The sequence below is a fragment of the Tachypleus tridentatus genome, chromosome 6 (assembly GCF_004210375.1).
Source record: "Tachypleus tridentatus isolate NWPU-2018 chromosome 6, ASM421037v1, whole genome shotgun sequence".
Taxonomy (NCBI): domain Eukaryota; kingdom Metazoa; phylum Arthropoda; class Merostomata; order Xiphosura; family Limulidae; genus Tachypleus; species Tachypleus tridentatus.
In genome coordinates, this window is record NC_134830.1 from 18,411,146 (window position 1) to 18,435,656 (window position 24,511).

Consider the following 24,511-nt stretch of genomic DNA (forward strand, 5'->3'; position numbering starts at 1 on the left):
GCTTTACTTTCTCACAAATGATGGTCTCAGAAATGCTATCACCAGCTAACAATTTTTCGTTTACCCAAATCAACAAAGTTTTTCTACCTCTTCCATTGTTTGTGATCTTTATTTTGTAAGCACTGTCACTCCTTTTGCAACATCAGCTTCTTGGATGACCTCTTTATTTTTCAGTATGGTGCAGACTGTAGACTTCACCATACCAAACTGTGTAACAAGGTCAGACACGCGAACACCACTCTCATACTTCGCTAAGAGATCTTTTTTCACCTCTCTTGTGGCTCTAACAACTTTTTGTTTTGGTTTGCTGCTTTCATTATCCTTCTTTGACCCCATGGTGGCTTATTTAATCAGGATATTTAGAAAAAAAAAAAAGAAAGAAAGGAAAACAAGAACGTTCACAGCAGATTTTAGGGGTGTGTGGACTGAGTGACAGATGCAGGTAAAATGTTTTGAGCAAACTTGGCGTCGGTCGAAAATGGTCGAAGGGTCGTTCAGGTCATTTCGGGGGTTCGGTCCACGAACGACAGCTTGGTTCGGGAACCGAGTTTATGTTCGACAACCGAGACATTTTTTTCTCAAACAATATGTTCGAAAACCAAATTGTTCGAGAAGGAAGTCGTTCGAGAACCGAAGTACCACTGTATTCTATAGTACTATCCTTCTTAATGCACATGTGCACTGTGATTCCAATAGTAAGTAATAAAGATGTATCTTGATATATTACTTGACTCGCAAATGAAGAATATCGTCGTACTACTTTACTACAATCTTTCTCAAGAAAAAATATTATGTGACAGCAAAGAAAAATGACTGAAAACAATACTGCTAAAGCAAATGAAATTAGCCACATTCCGTGATCATTACTTTATTTGCAAAAATACACACATGGAGAGGAACATGTATGGCAAACAATCTTGAAACATCATGATAAACGTGAAAGACTCAAATTACTATTCTTAAGAAGGTGGGTTAAGGCATTCGACTCGTAATCCGAGGGTCGCGGATTCGAATCCCGGCCGCACCAAACATATTCGCCATTTCAGCCGTGGAGGCGTTATAAGGTTACAGTCAATCCTACTATTCGTTGGTAAAATAGTAGCCCAAGAGTTGGCGGTGGGTGTGATGACTCGCTGCCTTCCCTCTAGTCTTACACTGCTAAATTAGGGATGGTTAGTACAAATAGTCTTCGTGTAGCTTTGCACGAAATTCAGAACAAACAAACCTATTCTAAAGAAGACAGCTAGGGGCCTTTAAACATGTTTTACGTACCACAAGACTAAGATTGTTGACAAAAGGCTAGAAGAAATGTTATTTGGAATTGGGCACATGGTTTGAGCCTACTATGATATTTTCTTAAGTTTTATGAAGTATAATGTGAGAAAAAAAGAAAAGAATCTCCGAAAAAAATTATATATTTAATTGATTCATGAGTAGGCTGTTAGAAATAAAACAGAATTAACAGATAACAAACAACAAAACGCTTATACTAAGTATTAAACTTTATAATTAAAGGATCCCCAATGACACATCATTATGTCTACGAACTAACAATGCTAGAAATTGTGTTTCGATGCCTGTGGTGGGCAAAGCACAGAGAGTCCATTGTGTAGCTTTGTGCTTAATTACAAACTATATATTAAACAACGAAAACTTAAAACAAAATGTTAAAAACGAATGGCGAAATTAATAAAGGTACTTATCTTCTAGCCTTCAGCCCACCGAGGGAATCGAACCCTGATTTTAGCGTTCTGGAACTATGTTAGTCTTGTGGTACGTAAAACATGTTTAAAGGCCCCTAGCTGTCTTCTTCAGAATAGATTTGTTTGTTCTGAATTTCGCGCAAAGCTACTCAAAGGCTATCTCTGCTAGCCGTCCCAAAGTTAGCAGTGTAAGACTAAAGGAAGGCAGCTAGTCATCACCACCCACCGCCAACTCTTGGGCTACTATTTTACCAACGAATAGTGGGATTGATCGTAACATTATACCGCCCCCACGGCTAAAAGGGGCGAGCATGTTTGGCGCCACGGGGATGTGCACGCCTTAACCCACCTGGCTATGCCGGGCAGTAAAACCAAAAAGGAAGGAGAGAAAAAGTAAGAGGCTTACAGGTTTAAATGTAACATAAAAGATGAAGTAACTTGTTGGAAGTGAAAAAGGAAAGGAGTTACAGTGTTGAAGTTATAAAAAGAAAGAAATAAAATGCCTTATTTATTACAGTAATGTGAAAGTTTACAAAGAAATGGTTTGTTTGTTTTGAATTTCGCGCAAAGCTACTCAAGGGCTATCTGCGCTAGTCGTCCCTAATTTAGCAGTGTAAAACTAGAAGGAAGGCAGCTAGTCATCACTACCCACCCCTAACTCTCGGGCTACTCTTTTACCAACAAATAGTGGGATTGACCGTCACATTATAACGCCCTCACGGCTGAAAGGACGAGCATGTTTGGTACGACGGTGATTCGCACCCGCGACCCTCAGATTACGATTCGAACGCCTTAACCTATCTTGCCATGCCGGGCCTCGATGTAATGGACATGTATCATTAGTTAAATAGTAGGACTAATGCAGACGAAACGAATGATTAGTAGGTGTAAATGCGTTGAGACAAATATAATATTTCTACAAGTGAATCTTGGCAGCATCAGATCTGGACGAACTTCTTTCCTCGAAATTCAAAGTTAATCTCTGTCCCAGGTTCACTAAAACTCACAGTACATATTCTCTCTGCAGCTAGCTGGTCAGGAAAAATGGGTGACAAATTATGGAAGCATCTTTTCTCTATGTGACTCTCTAAGACGTCCCAAAACACGAATCTAAGAAGAATATAATGTAATTGATCATGACACAGTAGATGAATTTGTCGTCTGTTAAAACTGCAAAAAGTAACAGCTGCGATTAAAATTTGCACGCGATCTCAATTATATTTAGAGTGCTGTACTATAGGACGGTAACAGGTGTTCGCTAACCCCTATTTTAAAATCTCAGTTTTCTTTCAGTTAAATTTGGACGCAGAGAGTCGCTCAAGTAAACAATATATCTTTTTTTTTTTTTTTACTTTATCTACACACGGGACTAGATCCTTTAATTGTCTATTAAACGTGTTTTCTTTAAAAATATTCACAGAAAAACCACAAGTTCATGTGTAATTTCTGAAAGTTTGTTTAGAATTAAACACAAAGGTACACAATGGGTTATCTATACTCTGTCAACCATGGGTATTGAAACTCGGTTTCCAGTGGTGTGAGTCCTCAGACATACCGCTGTGTCTTAAATAATTTGTTGTTGTTGTTTTTTTTACACGAGTCACTGATAAAAAATATAGCTATCTTTTCTGTCAGTGACTCGTGTAATAACCGAGGGATTTCCCATCCCTGTTTTCGAGTGTAAGTGATACAAAATCATGTGTACAAGATACAAAAGGTGAACAGCTTGGGTTTATTTTTGTTATTGAATTTCCGAATTCAAGCTGAAGCTTTCTCCTATTAGGCAGATTTTATTTAGGGTTTTTCTAAGGTTTTGACCTTGGCATTTATATATAAAGCTTCATTCAGGTAAAAACCTCAGGAAATGGAAAAAGCTGTCAAAAGTTTTGATATTAAAGAAACTAGTTTCAATACGTTCGTAGGTTCTCTTTAATCTCAGGATTTCCTTTGGCATAATGTTTTATAAAATATATTTTAATACGAGTAATAAACGACCTTGCAACATCAAATTTCTTATTTTTCTTTTACTGTACACTGAACGTTTCGCTTTACAGCTTTCTTAGGCGAGTGTGCTCTAAAACACAAACCACAACTGACAATACAAATCTTCATCTGGTTTAAATGATAAATTATAATCAAATTTATATCGTCCATTTTTACAGAGTGCATTTGACATAATAATTAGTACATTTTATTACTGAAATAATAAACTACTATATGTAAGTATTAAAAGTACTATCTATATTACAGATTGAAGTAACGAAAGTTAAGATGAAAAGATAAAATAATTAGTACTATAGGCGCCATTCTATGTCCCTATTTATCTATGGTTGTAATTGTTTGGTGAAAAAAGTTTCTTTAAATCTAAAGTTTGTGTAGTTAGTGAGGTTGGTAGGACTTAGAATGTAGGATTCATGTAAACTGTTGTTGTTTTGAATTGAGCTCAAAGTATGGGCTATTTATGCTTTGCCCACCACGGATATCGAAACCCGGTTTTTAGCGTTGTAAGTCCGCAGACATACAGCTGAGCCACTGGGGGGCTACCCATGTAGGGTGTTATTTGTTCATAAGTAATTAAAAGTTATCTGCATTTACGTTTCTTTTAAGTTATTTTTCATAACTAGAGTAAATATGTCCTCCTGTCTTTGTGTTAATTTCTTTAGGTTTCCCAAATGTAAGCATGATGGGAAGTGTTCCATCAAAGCTCGTAAGCCCTATTCGAGAGAAAGTACCCATTTTTAGACTTCACATACGTTTATGTAAAGAAGTTGGTTTTACTGCAATATAGGGTAGTGTGTTGAGATTTTGATAGATGGCTTTCGAGGGTTATTTTAAATCATATAGTATGTTTTTCGCCTAAACACTTTATGGCCTTTTTTCTCCGACAGTCCCACAGACATCAAGGGCATTATCTAGCTTTGCTAATTTTACTGTATATTGTGAAGTAAATATATCTTAGATAGTCAAATGCGATAACGCAATAAAAACTTTTATTAAATCATTATTATAAATTGTATTATTATTATTTGTATATTGAAATATATTTGTATTAAACTGTGTGTATCAATCTTGTTGTGAAACATCATAAATTTGATACATCTCGTCATGTAATTAAACTCTAAATTAAAATTAAATTCAGGTTCAGGATATATGAAACCATAATACGTAACATAAAAAAATTGGAGGATCATCCGAAGTAAATCATAATACATAACCAATGTATATATATCTTCTTTATTAAGTTATGCTCCGACTGTGCTGTGAGTCGAGCTCAGGGTAAGAAATTAAGCCAAAAATAAACGATAGACACGATATTACATTTTTTGGACCCAGCGGGTATCTTGTAGATGGTTGTCCTGCTGACGATTTCTCGGTGACTGATAATGATGGGTATAATGTATCTGGTTTACCTGGTGAAGTTCCATCTGCTAAAAGTAAACTGATCGCTGAGCAAGAAGAGAATCCACAGATCTTTTAACTATTTAAATATTCACTCACAAAAGATGAGCTGTAGAAAATGTTAAACTTTTTTTTTTTTCAAAATTGGTGTTTTTGTGAGGAAATGGAGACCACCAGATGTGTCAGCTTCAGATGACTAGGCTATAGTTTATCATATCGCTGTTCCAAAAACATATCGTGCTGAAATTGCACACGAACTCCATGACATGTGATAAAATTATGAGACATTTCTTTAACCTAAAACTTGTGCAAGACGTTTCTCAGTTTTATAAACTTATGCTATATGTCAGTTGGTTGAGAAAAAAAAAAAAAATTCCTAGAGGTAAAAATATATAGGTACTTCCAAACCATTTCAAAGAGTGTCCTCCTAATACTTAATAGTTAGAATGTTCGTATTTGGATCATAGGTTGGCGGGTTTGAATCTTGATTATTCTATGTAAGTTTTCTGGTTTATGATGCACACAAAAGTGTCTGATATAACACTTGACAATTGCCAAAGAAATCACTGTTCGAAAAACTGTGAAAAAATAATACAAATAATAAATAAAATAATGATACTCCAAATAATTATATCATTAGTGGTACTAACTCCTTGTATTGGCTTCCGTTGTCAAAGTAAGAAAGTATGTAAGAAATCAACATCAAATCCTGAATCAACTCTCAGATTCTAAGTAACATTAGATGGAGTTTTTGATCATACGCTAAACGTGTACAGTCGTACACAAAGGGTGAAGAAGAACCACATATAAAAACTGGAGATACTCATGAGCTGAGCAATCACTAAGTCAACATACCAAAAAATAAAGGCAGTGGTAAATCTAAGTGACTGAGATGGTATGAAGAGCCAATACTCAACAAAGGGCTGAACTTCGCAACCATCACCAAACAACTTAGCTACCTCGACATAGTAGCTCCTACAGAAGACACAGCAACGTGGTTGGGAGAGAAGAAGGGTAGTAGCTATGCTGAAAAGTAAAACAACTACCAGAAGAGGCAAAAACTCCAAAGGTGAATTTGTCCAAAGAAGAATGAGCAGCTGTCAAGATACTAAAAAATGTTGACACAGTCATATCACATATCCTAGCTGACAAAGGAAATGTTACTGTTCTCGTGAACAAAGAGGAGTATATTCAAAAATCAACACCCTATTGAGTGATGCGGCATACACGAACCAGCAGAGAGATCCTACGTATGTGACTGAAAAAAATATACAAGATCCTGAACAAGGATAAAGGATTCTTGAATGATACAGTAAGAGTTGAATTAACATTACAGTAAACTACCATACATATATAGCCTAGTAAAACACACAAAACTGGCATTTCATTAAGAACAAATGCCAGCTGATGGCAGTGAACTTGTTATTCATAAGGTCAATTTCTGGTCAAGATAATCAATCCTCTGAGTACGAAGTTATCGTCATACATGAAGAACTCCAGAAACTTCATTTTTTTGTCAAGGACATAACATCTGGCATACAAATTGTGAGTTTTGATGGTGTAAGCCTATTCATAAATATACCAACAGCTGAGGCCTTAAGAGTAGTTAGGAACAGACTGGAAATGGATGGAGTAGTGGAAGGAAGTTGAATCCCAACTAATAACTTTATGGAGTTGTTTACATTCTGTATAATAACCACAGCTTTCCAGCAATACTATGTGACGAAATATGTAGTAGTAAAGTGTATAAGGGTGAAGTTCAGACTCCATATTCACTTAGGCTTTTCTAATAGCTCAGTCTCCAAGGAGCTAGTGAATTAAGTAGAAAAAAGTCAAATAAAAAAACAAACGATTAGAGTGGCTCTTAAAAAGCAAGAGGAAATCTTCAATAGCTGCAGCACTTGAAGTTCCTTTAAGCATGATTAGAGTAAATTAATCTATGAGATCTTTGATTGCCTTTATATTAGCTGTATTTTTGCTCGATGTACATGGGATAGATATACACCTAATTCTGTTTTATTACTCAGCAGGATCTCTACCAACCTACCCCCAAATTGGGATTCGTTTAAGCAGAATTAAAATTACGAAATCTATGAGACCGTGGGTGTGGTCAAATACATAAATCGAAAGGGTTTGACGTCCTGAGTCCAAAACTATAATTAGATCTCAAACTGGTGAAGATTTGATGCGGCTATGAGCTAAATATGTATTCCAGAAAAAAACACACGAAAAACTTTCAACTGTTATATGAACCGTTCAACCGCATCCGAAAATCTGCAATACAAATTGTTAGTAGTAAACCTAAATCGGTACTTAAAGGAACAATGTATGCCTGTTAGTTTAGTAATATAACATATGCTTAAAATATTTATTGAAACCTGAAAGAGGTTTCTCCGACTTGGAATGAAGGTAAATGGAAAACTATAACATAACATAATGTTTTGGGACAATATCGGACCTATTGGTTCATTCATCTCAGCTGTTCTATCCTCTAAACTAAAATAAAACTATTAATAACTAGGTTAAAAAAGTCTTAAAGGCAGCCTTTATCATTCATATACTTATTAAGCTTTTCCTTAAACACACTTAAATTTATTGATTCCACAACATCCAATGACAACCTATTTCAAAGACCAGCCACCCTGCTAGAAAAATTGAACTCTCTTAGCTGAAAATGACTCCTACTCTGCCAACATTTTTACTTGTTTCCCCTAGTCCTAATATTATCACTATTAAGTATGAAAAATGATGACGCATCAACAGTCAAATCTCAAACACCTCACTCAAATTTCCCCTTCGAACTCCTCTTTTTTAAAGATAAAATAATTTGAGAAATTTCAACCTTTCATCACATGACAACCCTTCCAATCCAGGCAATATTTTAGTAATCTTTTTTCTGAATCTATTCCAACAATTCTTAAGGTAAAGAGCCTAAGACTGAACACAATATTCGAAATGTGGCATAACCAGTGATTTATACAATGGAATTATAAACACTTTAGACTTGTACTCAATATTTCTGTAAACACAATCAAAATTCTATTTTTCTACCACTAGCAGCAGTACACATCTTGAAAGACTTCAGAGACTGATTATCTATTACACTAAAATACCTTTCTTTCATAACACTGTTAACTTATCGTTAATTAAACTTCTCAATTTTTTCTTAAGAAGCTCAGAATTAATGTAATCATCTTGTTGGACCTCGTTTCCTTCTATCAGCTGGTCAAGATATGGATTATTGTTTAAATCTTCATGTTAATCTGAATATTTTTTACTCACAATTTTTTATAATGACCATTAGTGTAGTGTAACAAATCAAAAGTATAAGGGTAGTATAGACACATATATTTATGTTAGTGTGGATCTTGCTGTATAGGATATGATACCTCTTTAGTTGATATTGTAACGTCATGATTCTTAATTATTGTTTTAACAAATAAATGTACTTTGAGGCCATTTCATGAAAGCTATTTAATGTATGAAAAACAAAATGTTTGAATTTTGTTTAATTACCGAAAGGGAGCGTCGTACGTTTATATGTTTTTCCTTTTCATTGTCACGTTTTATTCACACTTTCATGTCAAAGCACTTCGAGATGAACGAGTGGTGGGAAATATGAGAATGGAAGGTAAGAATTTTCTATCAAAAGTTTATTATTTATATTTGTTTAAGCATTTTTATGGAATAAATGCTTAACAATTACAAATTCAAGAACAAATCTTGTAGTTATGTTCTCAACGGCCAAAGTTAAGAACATATAATGTTAAAATGAAATTATGCCATCGGTAGGATTAATTACTATTAGTAATTTTATTAATTCCATTGGACTTAAAATTTAGGATTAACGATAAAAATCATGTAACTGTAAATGGTTTTTTTTTGCTCCCATGTTTTTCTTGATTTGTAAAAAAAGTAATATTTAAGATTTTCTTTTGTCTTCCGCGAGTTATTGCCCATTTGTGGCGGGCAAAAGATACATGTGAACATGAAATGCTATTTTTACATGCCACTGAATCCTGATTTTGAAACTGCAACGGATGAACAAATCAAGGGAACGTGAAAAAGCAACGTAAGCAATTTACACGATTTGTAATATGTTAGTAGTTTTTTATGCTTTGCCAGCTTTGACTTTTTAATGTAAATTTTTCATTCAGATTAACCTAACAGACTACAATTTATGAACTACAAATACTGGTATGACGTCAATGCTCTTTTGAATGTTCAACAAATAGTTTTTGCAGGGAAAAGTTAAAAATCAGATGAGCTATTAGTTGCAAATGTAAAATAGCTAACGACTATGCTTTAAAATACAAAAAAAAAAATCAAAAGGAAAAAAGTGTTACTATGTGTTGAATTTGAAGTAATTTATGCTAATATTGTAGAATTGAGGTAATATTATATTAATCACTTTGTATGAACAGTGGGAGAGTGAATAACCCTGAGTAAATTGAGACATGCTGTGCATTTCATCGGAGACATTCAGAGTTATAAATCTGGAAAATTAAGAACCTGAATAGCTGAGGACTTAAGTTTGTATATCATTTTAGTATTAAAACAGATCACAACTTCAAATGAAAGTTGTTTCTTGGGCAAACTGGTAATTTAAGTCATGTTTATTGAAACTAAGAGCCATACAATCAATGTACTGCCCCTAATCGAAATATCATTCCCCATCATCTTTATTTAGCTCTTACTTATTTATTCAAGACAGTTGTTGTTGATCAAAATGCAACCTCTGAAATAACCCACTGGATAACAAAACTGTATCATGTATATGTCCTATAGCAATGGATCTCAAACTTTATTGTGTAATAACCAAATTATTATTATTTTTTATCTAAACAGATAGATGGTAACTGTATCCTGTTACCATTTCATTTTCATAAATATGTAACCTTTCCATAAACCACCATTTGAAGGTAGCCTGCTAACCACACATTGAGAAAAATGGAACTTTAATTTGCAAAATCCATAATTGATTACAGAAAGTGTGTGCATGCTAAATCAACAAATTATTAAGTGTATAATAAAGTTGGAGTAACATTTCATTGATATTGGATTTAACAGAAGTAATTGTTTTGTATTTGGGAGTGACAAATGTGAAGAACTAATTTGATTTTGAGAAGTGTTTTGATGTGATTATTGATAAAAAAAACAAACCTGTCAGTCTTTTATTGTTTAAGAACTGGTAAAGTTTCAAGTACTGTTTATTGGGATTTAAATATTTATAAAGTATGAATGGCATTTCACTTTTCAATATCATTCATAATTTATAAATATTTAAATCCCCATAAAATATTTTTCACCTTTAAATAATGTTTATAGAACCTTATTTATATTTAAATTACTGTGTAATTTTGGTTCCTCAATACTAAAAAGGATAAATTTTGTTAGTAGTGCTGATGTAATACATCCACGTTATCTTTATAGTATTTAAGGTTTTGGAATATATATAGAGCACGAGTAGCGAAATGAAGAGATTGAAAATGTTAAGTTGAATATCAGCAGTGCTGTCAAAATGCCCTGGGTGTTGGGGACATTCTTCAGTACAATATACACCAAGATCAAGCTACTATCTGTGAAGTAACTGCTAGATTTATACAAGTAATAACTTCATCACTAATTTGCATTTAAATGCAATAATAATAACTTTGTGACATAAATCAATTCTTAGTGTCATCTGTTCCATGTGGTGTACTATTAATCCATCATTTGGTAAATGGCTGAGATATTGATAAATTTATTTACCTCTTTTTAGTGTTACAGTTGTTCTGTTGCACTTTCAATTCAGAAACCAGCTGTTAAAATTTCATGTGTAGTACAAATGATGATTGAATAAGTGTGAAATTGTGAAGAGAATTTCATTTGTTTTTTATTTGAATGCTCTAACACAAAGGTAACATAATGCAGTGTATTCCTATAAAATTGTGAAAGAAATTATTCCCATAAAAATCATATATTTAGATCAGTTTTGAATTTTTTATTGTGGGTTTTCTGCTGACCCGTTGCTTTATATGATGCATGAACATTTTACAACAGCAGAATAACTGTGTGTGTGTGTGTGTGTGTAGATCTTGATCTGTTTTGTTTTAAATAAGACGTACACATTTATTTGATTCTGTGCTGCATGAACAAGTAAAATTTAATTACAATAAATGAAATTAAACTAAGCTTCTTATGTGAAAATTTTCTGTCTTGTCCAACTTTTGAGATACAGTTTTTTCAAGAGGATGACATTAATGTTATGAGCTCATGATTCTAGGTAAACTGTCAAAATTTTCATTGATAATCTAAACATACCACATAGTTTTTCATGTAATAATTTATTTTACTTTTTTGTATCATACACATGAGAAATATAGAAAATAATTGAGTGAATTCATCTGAACAAGTTTTTAAACTTTGATTTTTCAAAAAGTGTGGTTTGGCTATCCTGAAAACTCTTAAAATTTAGTTTTGGTTAGGGTTATTTTGTCCCCAGAACCATTTTGCTCTTGTTGAGGGAGGACTTTCAAACCCCCTTGCTTTTTACTGCTTTCAAAATACACCCTTCCATTTTAAATAATAATGATATTGTATTTTGAAAATATACATTTTGATGACATTATACTCATGCTTAACAGATTGTTTGATGTTATGCAAGACTAAATTAACAAATTTTTTGGATACAACATATGTGCAAAGAGTGGCTCTTGTATATAATTTATGGTGTGTTTGGGGGGGGGGGATGATTTGAGATGTTAACCTTTTCAGCACTGAATAAAAAATGTTAATGTTTGGCATGGTGCTGAATATATGTTTGATACTTCAACTAATTATGATATCAGTACTAAAAGCATGATATCTCAGCAATAACTCAACAAAAGTCCCTGAAATATTCAGTGATTGTACCCAATACAATATATGTTAAATTCAATACATAATAATAGGAATAAATGAAGTTCACCTGCCGCGCTGAGCCTTCAAGTCATCTGCGGTCGCCAACTGCACCGAAAGGGTTAAAATACTTTATATTGCTTTGTTTTTATTAAGATTTTTCTACAAATTAGGTGTAGTTTAGAGATCCCATTAATCTATATATAACAATAAATAGTAATTTTGTGTGATGTTACCTTGAGATATATTTATATACACATTGTAGGTAACATTTACATTTTTCAAATTAATCTGTGTTCATTATATGTCTTATTTTAGAGTGTGAACTTTTGAAATACTTACACACTGGAGAACTGATGAATGTAATATTCTGAAATGTTACGCTGGTCAGTAAGATTAGCAGTGGCAGCTGGAGCTGTTGGAGGGGCTGTAGCTACAGTTAAGAATAACAAATGGGAAGTTTCAACAATAGGATTGATGCGGTTTGGTCGAGCAGCTGTAACTGTAAGTGTCAAAAATATTATGATGCTAAAAACATAAATGTGCAAATTCCATTATATAAAATCATATGATTTGTACTGAAGCTTTGTTGTCTATCTGATGTATTATCTATTCTAATAATGTTTATGTACATGTATTAAAAGAAATAACCTTGAGGCACACAATACTTTTGTATATTATCATGATGGGAATCCACTGTACTAAAACGTGCTTAACTAAACTCTATCAAAGGATTGTTGTGCAAGTACTCAGATTTGTATTAAAAACAAGAGTAGAAAAACCCTTATCTACTGAATTCATATTAATAGTTGAGTTTTCTCAGTGATAATGAATATTTTTAGTTTGAAGACAAAAAGCAGAAGACTGTGGAAATGTCATTTTCTAGACTTGTACTTTTACCATAGACATTTTTTTTTTCCACTCAGCTTAATTTGATCATAAATACTGTGTTTGAATGTACTCTGAGAATATTAATTTGTACAATTGTTGGTCTCTTGAATTCCTTAAAGGATATTAATATACTGCATGTGTATATTTACCATGTGTTCATGTTTATGTAATGTATGAGTGATATTTTTAAGAACAATATTGGTCTCTGCTTCATGTGCTTCTCATGGCTTTCTGAGTTTCATAGCTTATAGTTTGTAACTTACATGTTTTTAATTTCTCACTTTACAGTGTTTTTGTTTGTATTCCTGCTGTTAGAAAATTATATTAACATTTATGCAAAAAAAATTATTTTAGCTTACATGCAAAATAAGATATTCTACATCCTGTTTATTTTGATTTTTTGCTTTGACAGACTTTAACTTGTTACAAGCAGTAAGTGTATCATATTTATGCTTTTTGTAAAGTTTACAACAGTTACAGGTTTGAACTGGACTTGTGAGGAAAGAAAGTTAAGTTGTTGAAGATTTAAATTAGTTGTTATTATGTTAATGACCTCAAGTCTATGCACTGCCAGTCTGTGCTAAATATTTTTCATTTTGAATATATCTTCAAACATTTAAGTTCTTTTGGATATAAATTTTTCACATATTCTAGTAGTGTGTTATGTTATTATGCAGAACAATTATATAGAAATCATTGCTTTTTTTTTTTTAAAAAAAGGGAGGTTTTTATTATCTTCTCTCGATTTACACGCATTGAAGATGACCAAAGTTAAATTAGTGCCTTGAAAGTAAAAATTTGATTTATGACATTTCATTTTTACCTTTTTAAATAGCATTTGATCTTTTGGTAATTTGATACCTTAATTTTGGATGTTCATTTGAAAGTTTTAATATTGTACTCAGTCTTGTTATGAATATTTACTGATCAGGGCCTGATTAAGGACTTACAAGGCCTAGAGTAAAATACTTCCAGTGGGCCTACTTGCACCAGTTTATAATACACGTAGCTCTAGGCCTACATAGCTATCATGAAATTAATATTTCAGGAAATGACAATAATTATTACCAAAACTAACCTGATATGTTTTCTACAGAAAAATTTAAACAATTCACACACAATTTTTTGAAGAATGAGTTTTAGACTGTAAAAGGGCACACATATATGAACAATAATATTTTAGTGACTTAACAATCTGGAATGAATGTAGAAGTGTTTCAGAAGAAATTTGCTGCTTTGATCAATAGTCAACGATGAAAATGTAGGTTTTTTATAGCATGCATAATTTAAATTTCCACTTATCCTACAAAATTATTTCATTTTTTAGAGTTGTTTGCAAGCATGGTAATTTTAGGTATAATATACTCATAAATCATGGAAATAACAATTATATTAGAGAAATTTTATGTTTTCATAAGGATAATTTTGACTGTTCATTGGTATTTTGATATATATACTGTTTACAAACTAGGTACATACAAGTGCATACAAAAACTTAAGGGAATGCATATTTTTTTAATTAGATATGTTTTGTTTCAGGAAATCGCATATAATCAGGCCAACAGTTCTACATGATTTTGGTTTGAATATCTGAAGTAAAATGGTTTAACACAGGCTATGAAACATATTACATCATTTTTTCTTAAATGAGAGAATGATCTTAATATGAACAATAGTCAAGCATCTTCAAACTTATTTTATTTCAGTATTTTTAGTAAAATAAGTTTAAAGACAATGTATTTTACTTGTGTTTTATGAACTCTGTGTATACAGGCCCAGTCATTTTTACTGACATTGTAACCACCACACAAAATATAAAATAAATTTAAATTATCCCTTTTTCTTTTTAGAATGGCTATGGATTATAACAGAAAAATACAGTTACTTGTAATAATGTGGCCTCAGAAATGTTTTTATACAAATTGAAAATTTGGAATATGAAATATTTCTACCCTCATGAAATAGAATGAAATATGTCCAAATTATTATTCTGCTGTCCCAGGTGTTTAGATCTTGTAGCTATTGGTTCAGTGAAATCTTCACCTTTTATCAGTTACAAATAGTGCAATAACAAATGTCAGAGAGAATCTGACATTTTTTCAAAGCACAATGCTCAATTATTGCATGCTATTTGACCAGTACTTTGTTGCTGATATATTCATAAAACAAAAGCTTTATTGGTGACAAATTCTCATTAGAAATTAATATTTTCACTCAAGAGTATATATATAATGCAAGTTTAAAATTCCACAGAAAGTTATGGTGGCTTAGAAGGTAGCAAAAAAATGTTGTAACAGTTTGAAGTGTCATGAAATGTACAGAAAGTGAAGTTTAGCATTTGTATGTGTGTGTGTATATATATCTTTATATATAATATATATACATTTTAAATATGAAATTACTTTAAATTTTGTTTTTTAAATATAAAATTATTGTTTAATGCTAGTTTTATTGATATACATTGAAAATAAAGGAATTAAATTAAATTTTGAATATAAGTGTAAAAGGTCATGATATAAACATTTTGATTTATTTGTAGTAAGTGTTAATAAGTATCAGAATAAGTCATTTACTACTAACATGTAAACCTGTATAGCTTTGGAAGATGTCAGATGTTGTGCTTGGGTTACAAGCCATGACCCTCATATAGTAATAAACATACTTTCCCATACTCTAATATAAGTAATAAAAAAATGGAGAATGTAGTCATAAACATACCTGATTGTCCCCAGTTCACTCTAGAATAGACCTAAATACCAATAAGGACCCCTTGAGATGTATTCCTGTATGTAATAAAAGGACCCCAAGAGAATGTTCTGTACCTTCAGTTTATCTCCTCTGCGATCTGAACATCTACCCACATGTTTGCCATGCATGACACTCTGTGAAGGGGAAGAGAAGATCCAACCCCAACATGTCACTTTGCTGTTGAATTCCTGTAGATGGGTGGCCTCCCCTGGGTCAGTCGGTTTGTCTACTTGGGCTAGGGTGAGACAAATACCAGTGTTGTATGTTCTCAATGGATGTTGTAGACATTATGTTTCTCTCTTTCTATTAATCTCTCTCTCTGTCTTAACTTTTTCTAGAGAAATGATTGTTGGCATCATGATCTGTATATGTCAATGACCAATGCATGCTTATAACATTTTAAAGAGTTGTTCTTGTACATCTTCTGCTTTTTATGTTTTCTGTGTAGTAATGATCAAATAAAAAAACCAACAAAACCTAACCATGTGTTTATGATCTTAGGATTTATGGGATAATCACCATTAGCGTGTGCATTGTTTTACACTTTCTGTTGAATAGTGTGTTATTTTGTTGTTTTTCATAATTAACATCAGAAAAAATTATGCATATATTTAAGGTGGGGAAAATAGCTGCTGATTACAAGATATCTCTAAGAGGGGTGTCAAAGTCATCTGTAGATTACCAGACTTTAAAATCAGAGGTAAGTGTATTTTCAGTTTAAAATATAGAAAAAAGTTCAATGGTTATAGGACTGTAGACTGTTATGCAGTATTAAAACATTTAGTTTTTGGCTGAGTACAAAATAGTGAATTATTATTCCAGTTTTTCAGCTATCGTTTCTAATAAAAAACATGGTAAATGCATACTGGAAAATATATTTAAAAACAATGAACACCTAATGATACAGGCAAAGAAACTTTCTCACAGGAAAATGGTATCTTTATTACAAATTTTAATGCACCTTCTGAGAATGAAATAAAATCTTCACTCTATCAAAATGGGTATTCCTATGATCACAGGTCAAAGGCATTGTCATCACATTTGGTGAAGTGAATTCAAAGTTTAGTTGGATGACCATTTTTTGAATTTACATTTATAACTTTGGCATCAAATTGTGATTATAATTCAGATTTTAGAATTATACTTTATTAAATTTCTTTATTTAAAAATAAAATATTAAAACACATCTAAACTTTAATTTTTGTGTATCACATGGTATTTGCAATATAGCACTAATTTAATTTTGATGTTTGTGTTGTCAAAATGTAAATTCTATAGTTTTGTACAAAGTAGGAACTCAAATTACCAATATTTATAAGCTAGAATATAAGGTAATAACATTTTCTTTTCTTTTTGCTGAAATATCATTCATACACTTGGTTAAACATAGTGGCCTCACTTACCTCTTAATTTTTGGAAATGTTCCATTATATACATTTCTGTCTATGACGTGTGAATAACCAATCAGAAGCTCAGAATGGCTCTCTGACAGCTTTCTCAGCCATTTTCAAGTGCAATGTTCCCTTTTTTCTTCTTCTTTTTTTTCAAAACAAACTTCAAGAAGGGAGGTTGTCTTTAGTCTGCCTGAAATTTCATGTATTTTTAAGACTGAAATGCAGCTTAGTTACTGAGCTTGATAAATTATGGTGGAATTTTATAATGAATAGTCATTTATGACTCTTTGTTTATTTCAAAAGTATATTTATATACATAGTAGTTTGTTATAACCTAAAAATAAACCAAATGGAATATACTAACAAGTAATCAAAAAAATGCTGCACTAATTAAAAAAGATACCAGGGTATAAACTATAAAATGTGCCCTAGGTTTTGGAGGTGACTGAAAAAGTTGGACCCACATTGTGGTGGGGATACACTGTCTATCAATTGTAACCTCCATTTTTCAGTCTCACATAAAAAAATAAAAATTAGGAAAGTGAGATGTGGGTGCTCAAGCCTACATTTCACATCTTTTTCACTCTTCACTGCCTGCAGACAGTTGTGGGAAGGCCAGTGCTTTCCAAAGTAAAGAATAAAAAATAATTGAAAAATAAGAAAACGAAAAAGGAGAAAAATAATAAAATTAAGTACTACTATTTGGGGGCAAGTAAGTTAAAACTTACCTCTTGAAGTTAGCATTCCAGGCCCCATTATGGTAGCCCAGTAAATGAATTCTAGAATGAAGAGTTCCATCCAATTATTTAAATAAACTAGTGTAGCACCTAACCACCACCCATTTATTAAGTGTACTGTGACATGCTCTAAACAAGCTTTAAGATGTGGTAAGGTGTACATCTACATATAAAGTAGTGGCAATTTGTTAAATTACCTTATTCATAACTAAAAATAGTTTAGAAATTTTCAGTAAAATTTCTCTAATTTTTATTTATTTATAGTTATTGATTACATCTTATATTTGTTACAGAATAGTTTAATAATTTTATTTAAAGTTTCTTTATTAAATCCATTAACTATTCATTTTTGTATCAGTATTTCAACATCACTGATATTTGTAATTTATTACAAATTTTGCAAAATCTTAATAATTGGGAAGTTATAATGCTTACAGCAGAAGAGTGTGGTACATTACTATTAAAAGAGGGTAAATCATAAATTCGAAAGGCAAAATGTTTTCCTTTATCAAAAATATTTACATTTTTATCCTTATCAATTATTTTAATTTCTAAATAATCTACTTCTGTATTAGATATTGAAGTATTTTCAACTTCTAATTCTTCTGGATAAATAGTGTTAATGACATTATTTCAGGCTTATTTATACTAATTAAATCATCTATATATTTAAAAGTTAAAGTAAAAATATCTGGATATGTGTAGTTTTCAATACATCTATTCTCATACTTAAAATTTATAATTATTGTAAATACAAAAACTTTATCTTTTATGTTTTTGGAGCTAAAGTTTCTTTCTTCCTGTTCTATTGATGAATTGAAAACAAAGATTAAATCTTTTAATGGAATTGTGTTGTACAATGTGGCAAAATCAAGTGTTTGAATATTATTTTTTGTTCCCATTATTTAGATAATTTAAAATACATTCATTATTTTTTATTTTCCAAAAAGTATGTTTTTTATTATTAACACTTACATTTTAAATGTTATCAAGCAAAATATTAAGTAATTTATTTAATAATATAGCTGGTTGTTTAATTATTGTTCTTATTGAATTATAAACAAATCTAAATTTAATTGGAGATTTATAGTGTTTTGGAATGGCACAAAGAAAAGGTAAATCTATATTTTGTCTAGAACAAAGTTTATTATTAGCTTTAATGAAATTATTAATTACTGTATCTTTGGTTAATAAATTTAAATGTTTGTATACTATTGATTTCTTTTGTCAAAATTAATGCATAAAACTTTTTACAAATGGTACTGATATTACAGTTAGACATACCAATGGGAACTATAACATATTTTTCTTGCAATTTTTGAATCTTATTTTTTGACTTGTGAAACAATAAATCTGTATGGTATTTCTTTATTTTTATATAGGATAATTTTATTTATTTTTTTTTTTAAATACATACAACTTCCATTCAACAAACCATCTTAGTGGATAAGATGTAATTAAGTTTTAAAATATTCATCAATATAGTCTTCAATAGATTTTAGAATATTATTCTTATGTTTTGTGGCTATTATGTGTTTACATCCTTTTTTGAGTAATTCACGTAATATTTTATCTTTTATAATTTTTAAGTTACCAGTAACAATATGTTTATGAAAAGTATCAATAAATAAACAATTTTTATCTACATGTAGATTGGCTAAAAAACTTATAGTAGTGGACCAATTGGAACTTTGTATTTGTAACTGACAGTAGACTTCAAGTTCTTACAAGGAAAAATATTATTTGCAAAATTTTAAAAGGCTTAGCAATCTACAGCAAGAAGCAAACGAATACAAAAGTTATTGTAACTAGAAGATAAAATTCTTTTTTTATTTATTTGCTGTTGTTTTAAGAAAGATAAGTTTAAGAACATATTTGTAAATAGGTAACAATGTATATATGTTTATAATGTATTATAACTGAAATGTGACTTTTACAAAATACTGGTACTAGCACCCTAAAACACAGAAAAGACAAAAGATAGGTCACTTTATAAAGATCAGTTTTACATTTTTGTATATGGTAACATGACTGTGTGTGCCATGTCATTGTCACTTCAGTGATGTTAGCCACCAATGGCTGAAAGGTTTATATAATAAAGTAATAAATATATATAAATGTATAATGTTATGATATTTAAGATATATAGACTAAACATTTGTGGTTTAGAGTTCTAATTTATTGTCATTCTAGAATGACAAAAAGCATAATTTATATTTATTTCATACTTTTTTATGGTGGTTATGAGACTGGTAAAATCAACAGAACGTGCACAGAGGTTCTGATTCGATAGTGAAAATAACAGATAAAATATAGTTTCGTAAATAATATATGATTATCTGAAAGTTATAAAAATTTCACATTTGAAATTTTAAACTTTTTGACACATAATAATGTTAAGATTAGTTTCATCTTAAAATGAAAATTACTTTGCATGTTGAATAGTCAACATGCTGAAAGAAAAAATTTGTGAGAAAATCTTTCATTAAAAGATCGTAATACTTAATTCAAAAACCTGATACTTTGTGCACTAAAGCCTTGTAATATTTATCAATAACCTGCCAAAGTTTTGAAACATATGCGAACATTATCAAAAATTGAAATAAATTACTCTCATGGATACTGTTGTGATTATGAGCTGGGTAGATTCCACCCAACTTCTAATTAAATAGTTAATACAAACTATATAACCACTGTGTGGCTTGTTTGAATTTTTTTTAACCTTTTAATGTTATGGACCTGGCAGGACCTTTAGTTTATCATGTTGCTGAATATGAGGATCCATGGTTCACATTTGGTTGCCACAAAATCTCTCTACTTTGAAACTAAGTGTGTTTAAAAGAGTAACAGTCTAATCCCACTATTTAAAGTAGCTCAGGAGTTAACAGGTTGTTTTTGGCTAGCTGCCTTCCCTCTCATCTGTCAATTGGAAAATAGAGACAGTTAGTGCACAAAAATCTGATACAACCTAAAAATAATGTTAACAGTATGCATATTCTGTAATAATCTTCACCACAGTATATGTTCTTGCATATGCTATACAGTTTATAGGTATTTTTTATGTTTAAATTATTTGTGTTTGTTAGTCTTATAAAGAAGTTGGGGATATTTTGTAATTTTATTTTTTAAGTGGAAAATTTCATTTTGAGATTTTTTAAAAGAATATTTAATAGTGTGTATGTTATACACTTGGATTACTTGAGTCCTCTTATCTTGCTTTAATTGTAAATTTTCAAATTTTCTTTCGATTAATTTATCTATTTTTAGCTGAGTGTTTTTGTTTTTCAGGCAAATACATTTTTTCTGGTAATTTAGAGAAAAAATAACTAAAAATACTGACTTTTAATTGTTCTTATTATTGAATGTTGTCAGGTAAAATAGAAAATTGAAATACATAGGCATCAACATTAAAAATAAATTAGGTTTTAATGACGAATACTACTTCAAATAAATTGTTTCAGAAATGTTCAGCTTACGAGGGCTGTTCAAAAAATATGCGGACTGACATCATAAAACAAAATGTACTTTATTTAGAAGTTACAGGTCTGGGACCCCTTCAAAGTACTCTCCTCCCCAACGCACACACTTATCCCAACGGTGTTTCCACTTGTTGAAACAGTCCTGGTACGCTTCTTTTGTAATGTCCTCCAGCTCCTTCGTCGCATTTGCCTTAATCTTGGGAATCGTCTCAAATCTTCTTCCTTTCAAGGGTCTTTTGAGTTTGGGGAACAAGAAAAAATCGCAAGGAGCAAGGTCAGGTGAGTAGGGGGGGGGGGGAGAACAGTGATCGAGTGTTTGGCCAAAAACTCACGAGTTCTGAGGGCTGAATTTCGCAGCAACACGGTGCATCTTCAATTTTTCGGTCAAAATCTCGTAACAAGATCCAACTGTTATCCCACACTTTTCAGCAAGCTCCCTGACAGTCAGACGTCGATTTGCCCGCACCAGGGTGTTGATTTTGTCGACGTGTGGGTCGTCAGTTGACGTGGAAGGACGTCCAGGATGCTCATCATCTTTAATGGACTGTCGACCATCCTTAAAACGCTCATGCCACTTGAAACATGCCGTACGATTCATAGCAACATCACCGTAAGCCGTGTTAAGCAAAGCAAAAGTTTCAGTTGCAGATTTTCCAAGTTTAACACAAAATTTCACAGCAAGTCTTTGTTCCTTCAGGTCATTCCTTCTGAAATCCGCCAAACGAAAAAATCACCCTTTACTTAAAACCGCGTAGCTAATACACAAATGAAGATATCTGCAATCGGGAAATGGCGTCGTAATCAGCTGATCTGTGCGAACCTAGCGACACTAAGCGGATTCCCCTGGAACCAACTGGAGCCGTGCAAATCAAACAGTCCGCGTATGTTTTGAACATGCCTCTTAATATATATCCAGGAGGAGTTAAATATTATTGTACTATGAATGATATATCTAAGTATTGACTTTGTTGTCACTGTTGTGGCAGCTGAAACATGGAGTGTGAAACATTTTCAGTGGAATATATTAGTAATACTTATACATTATAAAATTAAAATTGATGACTTACAAGACTTTTAAATTTTAAAGTGTTTAATCAGAAGTGCTGTAGAAAGAAAATGTAATGAGATATGAATACTTTATCTGATATCAGCTTAGATATGTATATTCTAAATTAATTTCCAAAAGGTGAATGTTTTGATCTTCTTGTTTTTAACCAGCTATACTCTAGTTCTTTAAGTACATTCATGTTCAATGTGGAAAAGGTAAGTAGACTAAACCTTACAAGTGAAGTCATCATAAGTCAGTGACAGTAGCATTTTAATGAAACTCCGTTCTTATTATAGTTAAGTGTATTATTATTATACATTTCTTTGAAAGATTAACAAATGTTGACATGTGATAAACATTATTTTGTTAAACATTGTAAAAAAATGCATGTATACCATAATTAAACTCTCATTTTACTTAGTAATTCATTGTTTTAAGAATATGATGTAATATCTATGGTAACACTCAATTGTTAGATGAATGTATATGGGCTTAGTCACTTTGGCCAGTCTTGCAATTGCCAGCTTACTTTGAAGGTACATACTATAACTTAATATGAGTGTATTTTCACAAATATGTGTTCATCTTTGAGTAAACATTATAAAGTTTTTAAACATAGTTCAATTTTTTAAGTTAAGTAATTCTACTGAAAATTTATCTGAATTTATGGAATCAGAATCTGAGTACAGGGTCAATTGCTTGTTAAAATTAAAACCTTTTTTTCACCTTACAGATTTCTTATTTAATTTGTATAACCTCTAGAACTTCCTAAATCAAAGTCAAATGTTTCAGTGAAATGTTGTATGTTATCTATTATCTCTACCTTAATACCAAATGACTTTGTCTATTTACCTAATCTTGTAACTATAATGTAAAAAAATAAGAAATACATATATAAATTACCCTTTTTCTTTTCAAAGATGACATCACATCATAACAGATAATTACATTTTATTTTACAGCCAAAGATAATATATTTATCATTTAGCTTTATTTCTTTACAGTTGCACTTAAACTATCTTACACTATGGTAATAGCTATTTATTATGCTGCACAGCTTTGTGTAAACAACAGATACAGTTACCAGCATGTTTATGTCAAATTACACAATTGTGCCAATGCTTATTGCATTCAGTCATTAAGAATATTTTATTTATATAACTTTTCAATTTCCTATCTAATCTAGTAAGTTTATAGGTATTGCATTTTAATTACTTTTATAACAATGGGTTTGACATTGGCCTGGTGGTTAGGGTGCTCAACTCGCAATCTGCAAGTCCTTGTTACTGAACATTCTTACTCTTTCAGTGGTGGGGATGTTTTAATGTGATTGTCAATTCCATTATTCATTGTAGAAGAGTGCAATTGTTGGCTGTGAATGGTGTTGTTGACTGAAAACTAAAATTTAGTACTTCTGAACTGTTGTCCTTTTCAAGCTTTTGTAATCATGTTATAGAATTTGACTTTAAAGATTATCTCTAACTCTTAGTAACGATGATGTGGTCTCAGAAAATAAATTTTCAAAGTTTGAATATTTAATTTAGAATACAAAATATTACCATGCATGTAAAAAAAAAAAGGGGTGGGGAACTAAAAACTAATTTATTTTGACTTTTAACTAATCTAGAAATGGTTTAACTAGAATTCATATTTGGCCAAGAAGAGCTAGCTCCAGCAAAGACAAAAAAACAAAGAAAGCAATTAAAAAATATTTAAATCTTTGCTTTCTATTGGGTACAAGCAATCTAATAGCAGTTGCCAGGGAGAATTTGCTTGATAATTTTTAAAAGCAGGATGTTGTGTGAGTCATGACATGTACCCTTCACTTTATTGCTTCTACCTCTGTAAAGCAGAAACCTTAATTTTTGTGTAGATAGTTTTAAGGTTATGCATGGTATAATTATGAAATTACATAAAGTTAAATTATATGGAGGTAGAAGAAAATTGGAAATGACCAACTTTGAAGAAATGTTCCATGACACAGAAAAGTGAAGGTTGAGTTAATTTTTGTTTTGAAAGTACAAAATTAAAACATGCAAAATATTAAATTTTGAATTATAAACTATATTGTGGTACCAAGTTTACTGACACTACTAACAAAGATATTTTAATAAACCATTTGAATTTTACTAAAAACAATGCTGTAACATGGGCACTTTCATCTTGCCTGATTTTAGAGGGTTATCATATTTCAAAAGTTTCATTAAGAAAATTTAACATCTATTAAAAGGAT

General features: G+C 31.3%; 1 protein-coding gene across 6 annotated transcripts in view; it reads left to right on the plus strand.

Moving 5' to 3' along the window:
* The first annotated feature begins 8,468 nt into the window (after nucleotides 1–8,468).
* Nucleotides 8,469–24,511, plus strand: part of Adck1 (aarF domain containing kinase 1) — a 40,389-nt gene continuing 24,346 nt past the window's right edge. The window contains exons 1-3 of one of the 6 annotated variants that reach the window (XM_076503555.1): nucleotides 8,469–8,733; nucleotides 12,300–12,485; nucleotides 16,237–16,320. In XM_076503555.1, the coding sequence (XP_076359670.1) occupies nucleotides 12,357–12,485; nucleotides 16,237–16,320 (213 nt within the window). In that variant the 5' untranslated portion in view covers nucleotides 8,469–8,733; nucleotides 12,300–12,356. Of the gene's footprint in view, nucleotides 8,734–9,035; nucleotides 9,175–9,512; nucleotides 9,635–12,299; nucleotides 12,486–16,236; nucleotides 16,321–24,511 lie in introns of those variants that run through there. The other 5 variants (XR_013028790.1, XM_076503559.1, XM_076503557.1 and 2 more) reach the window with 5 other exon arrangements.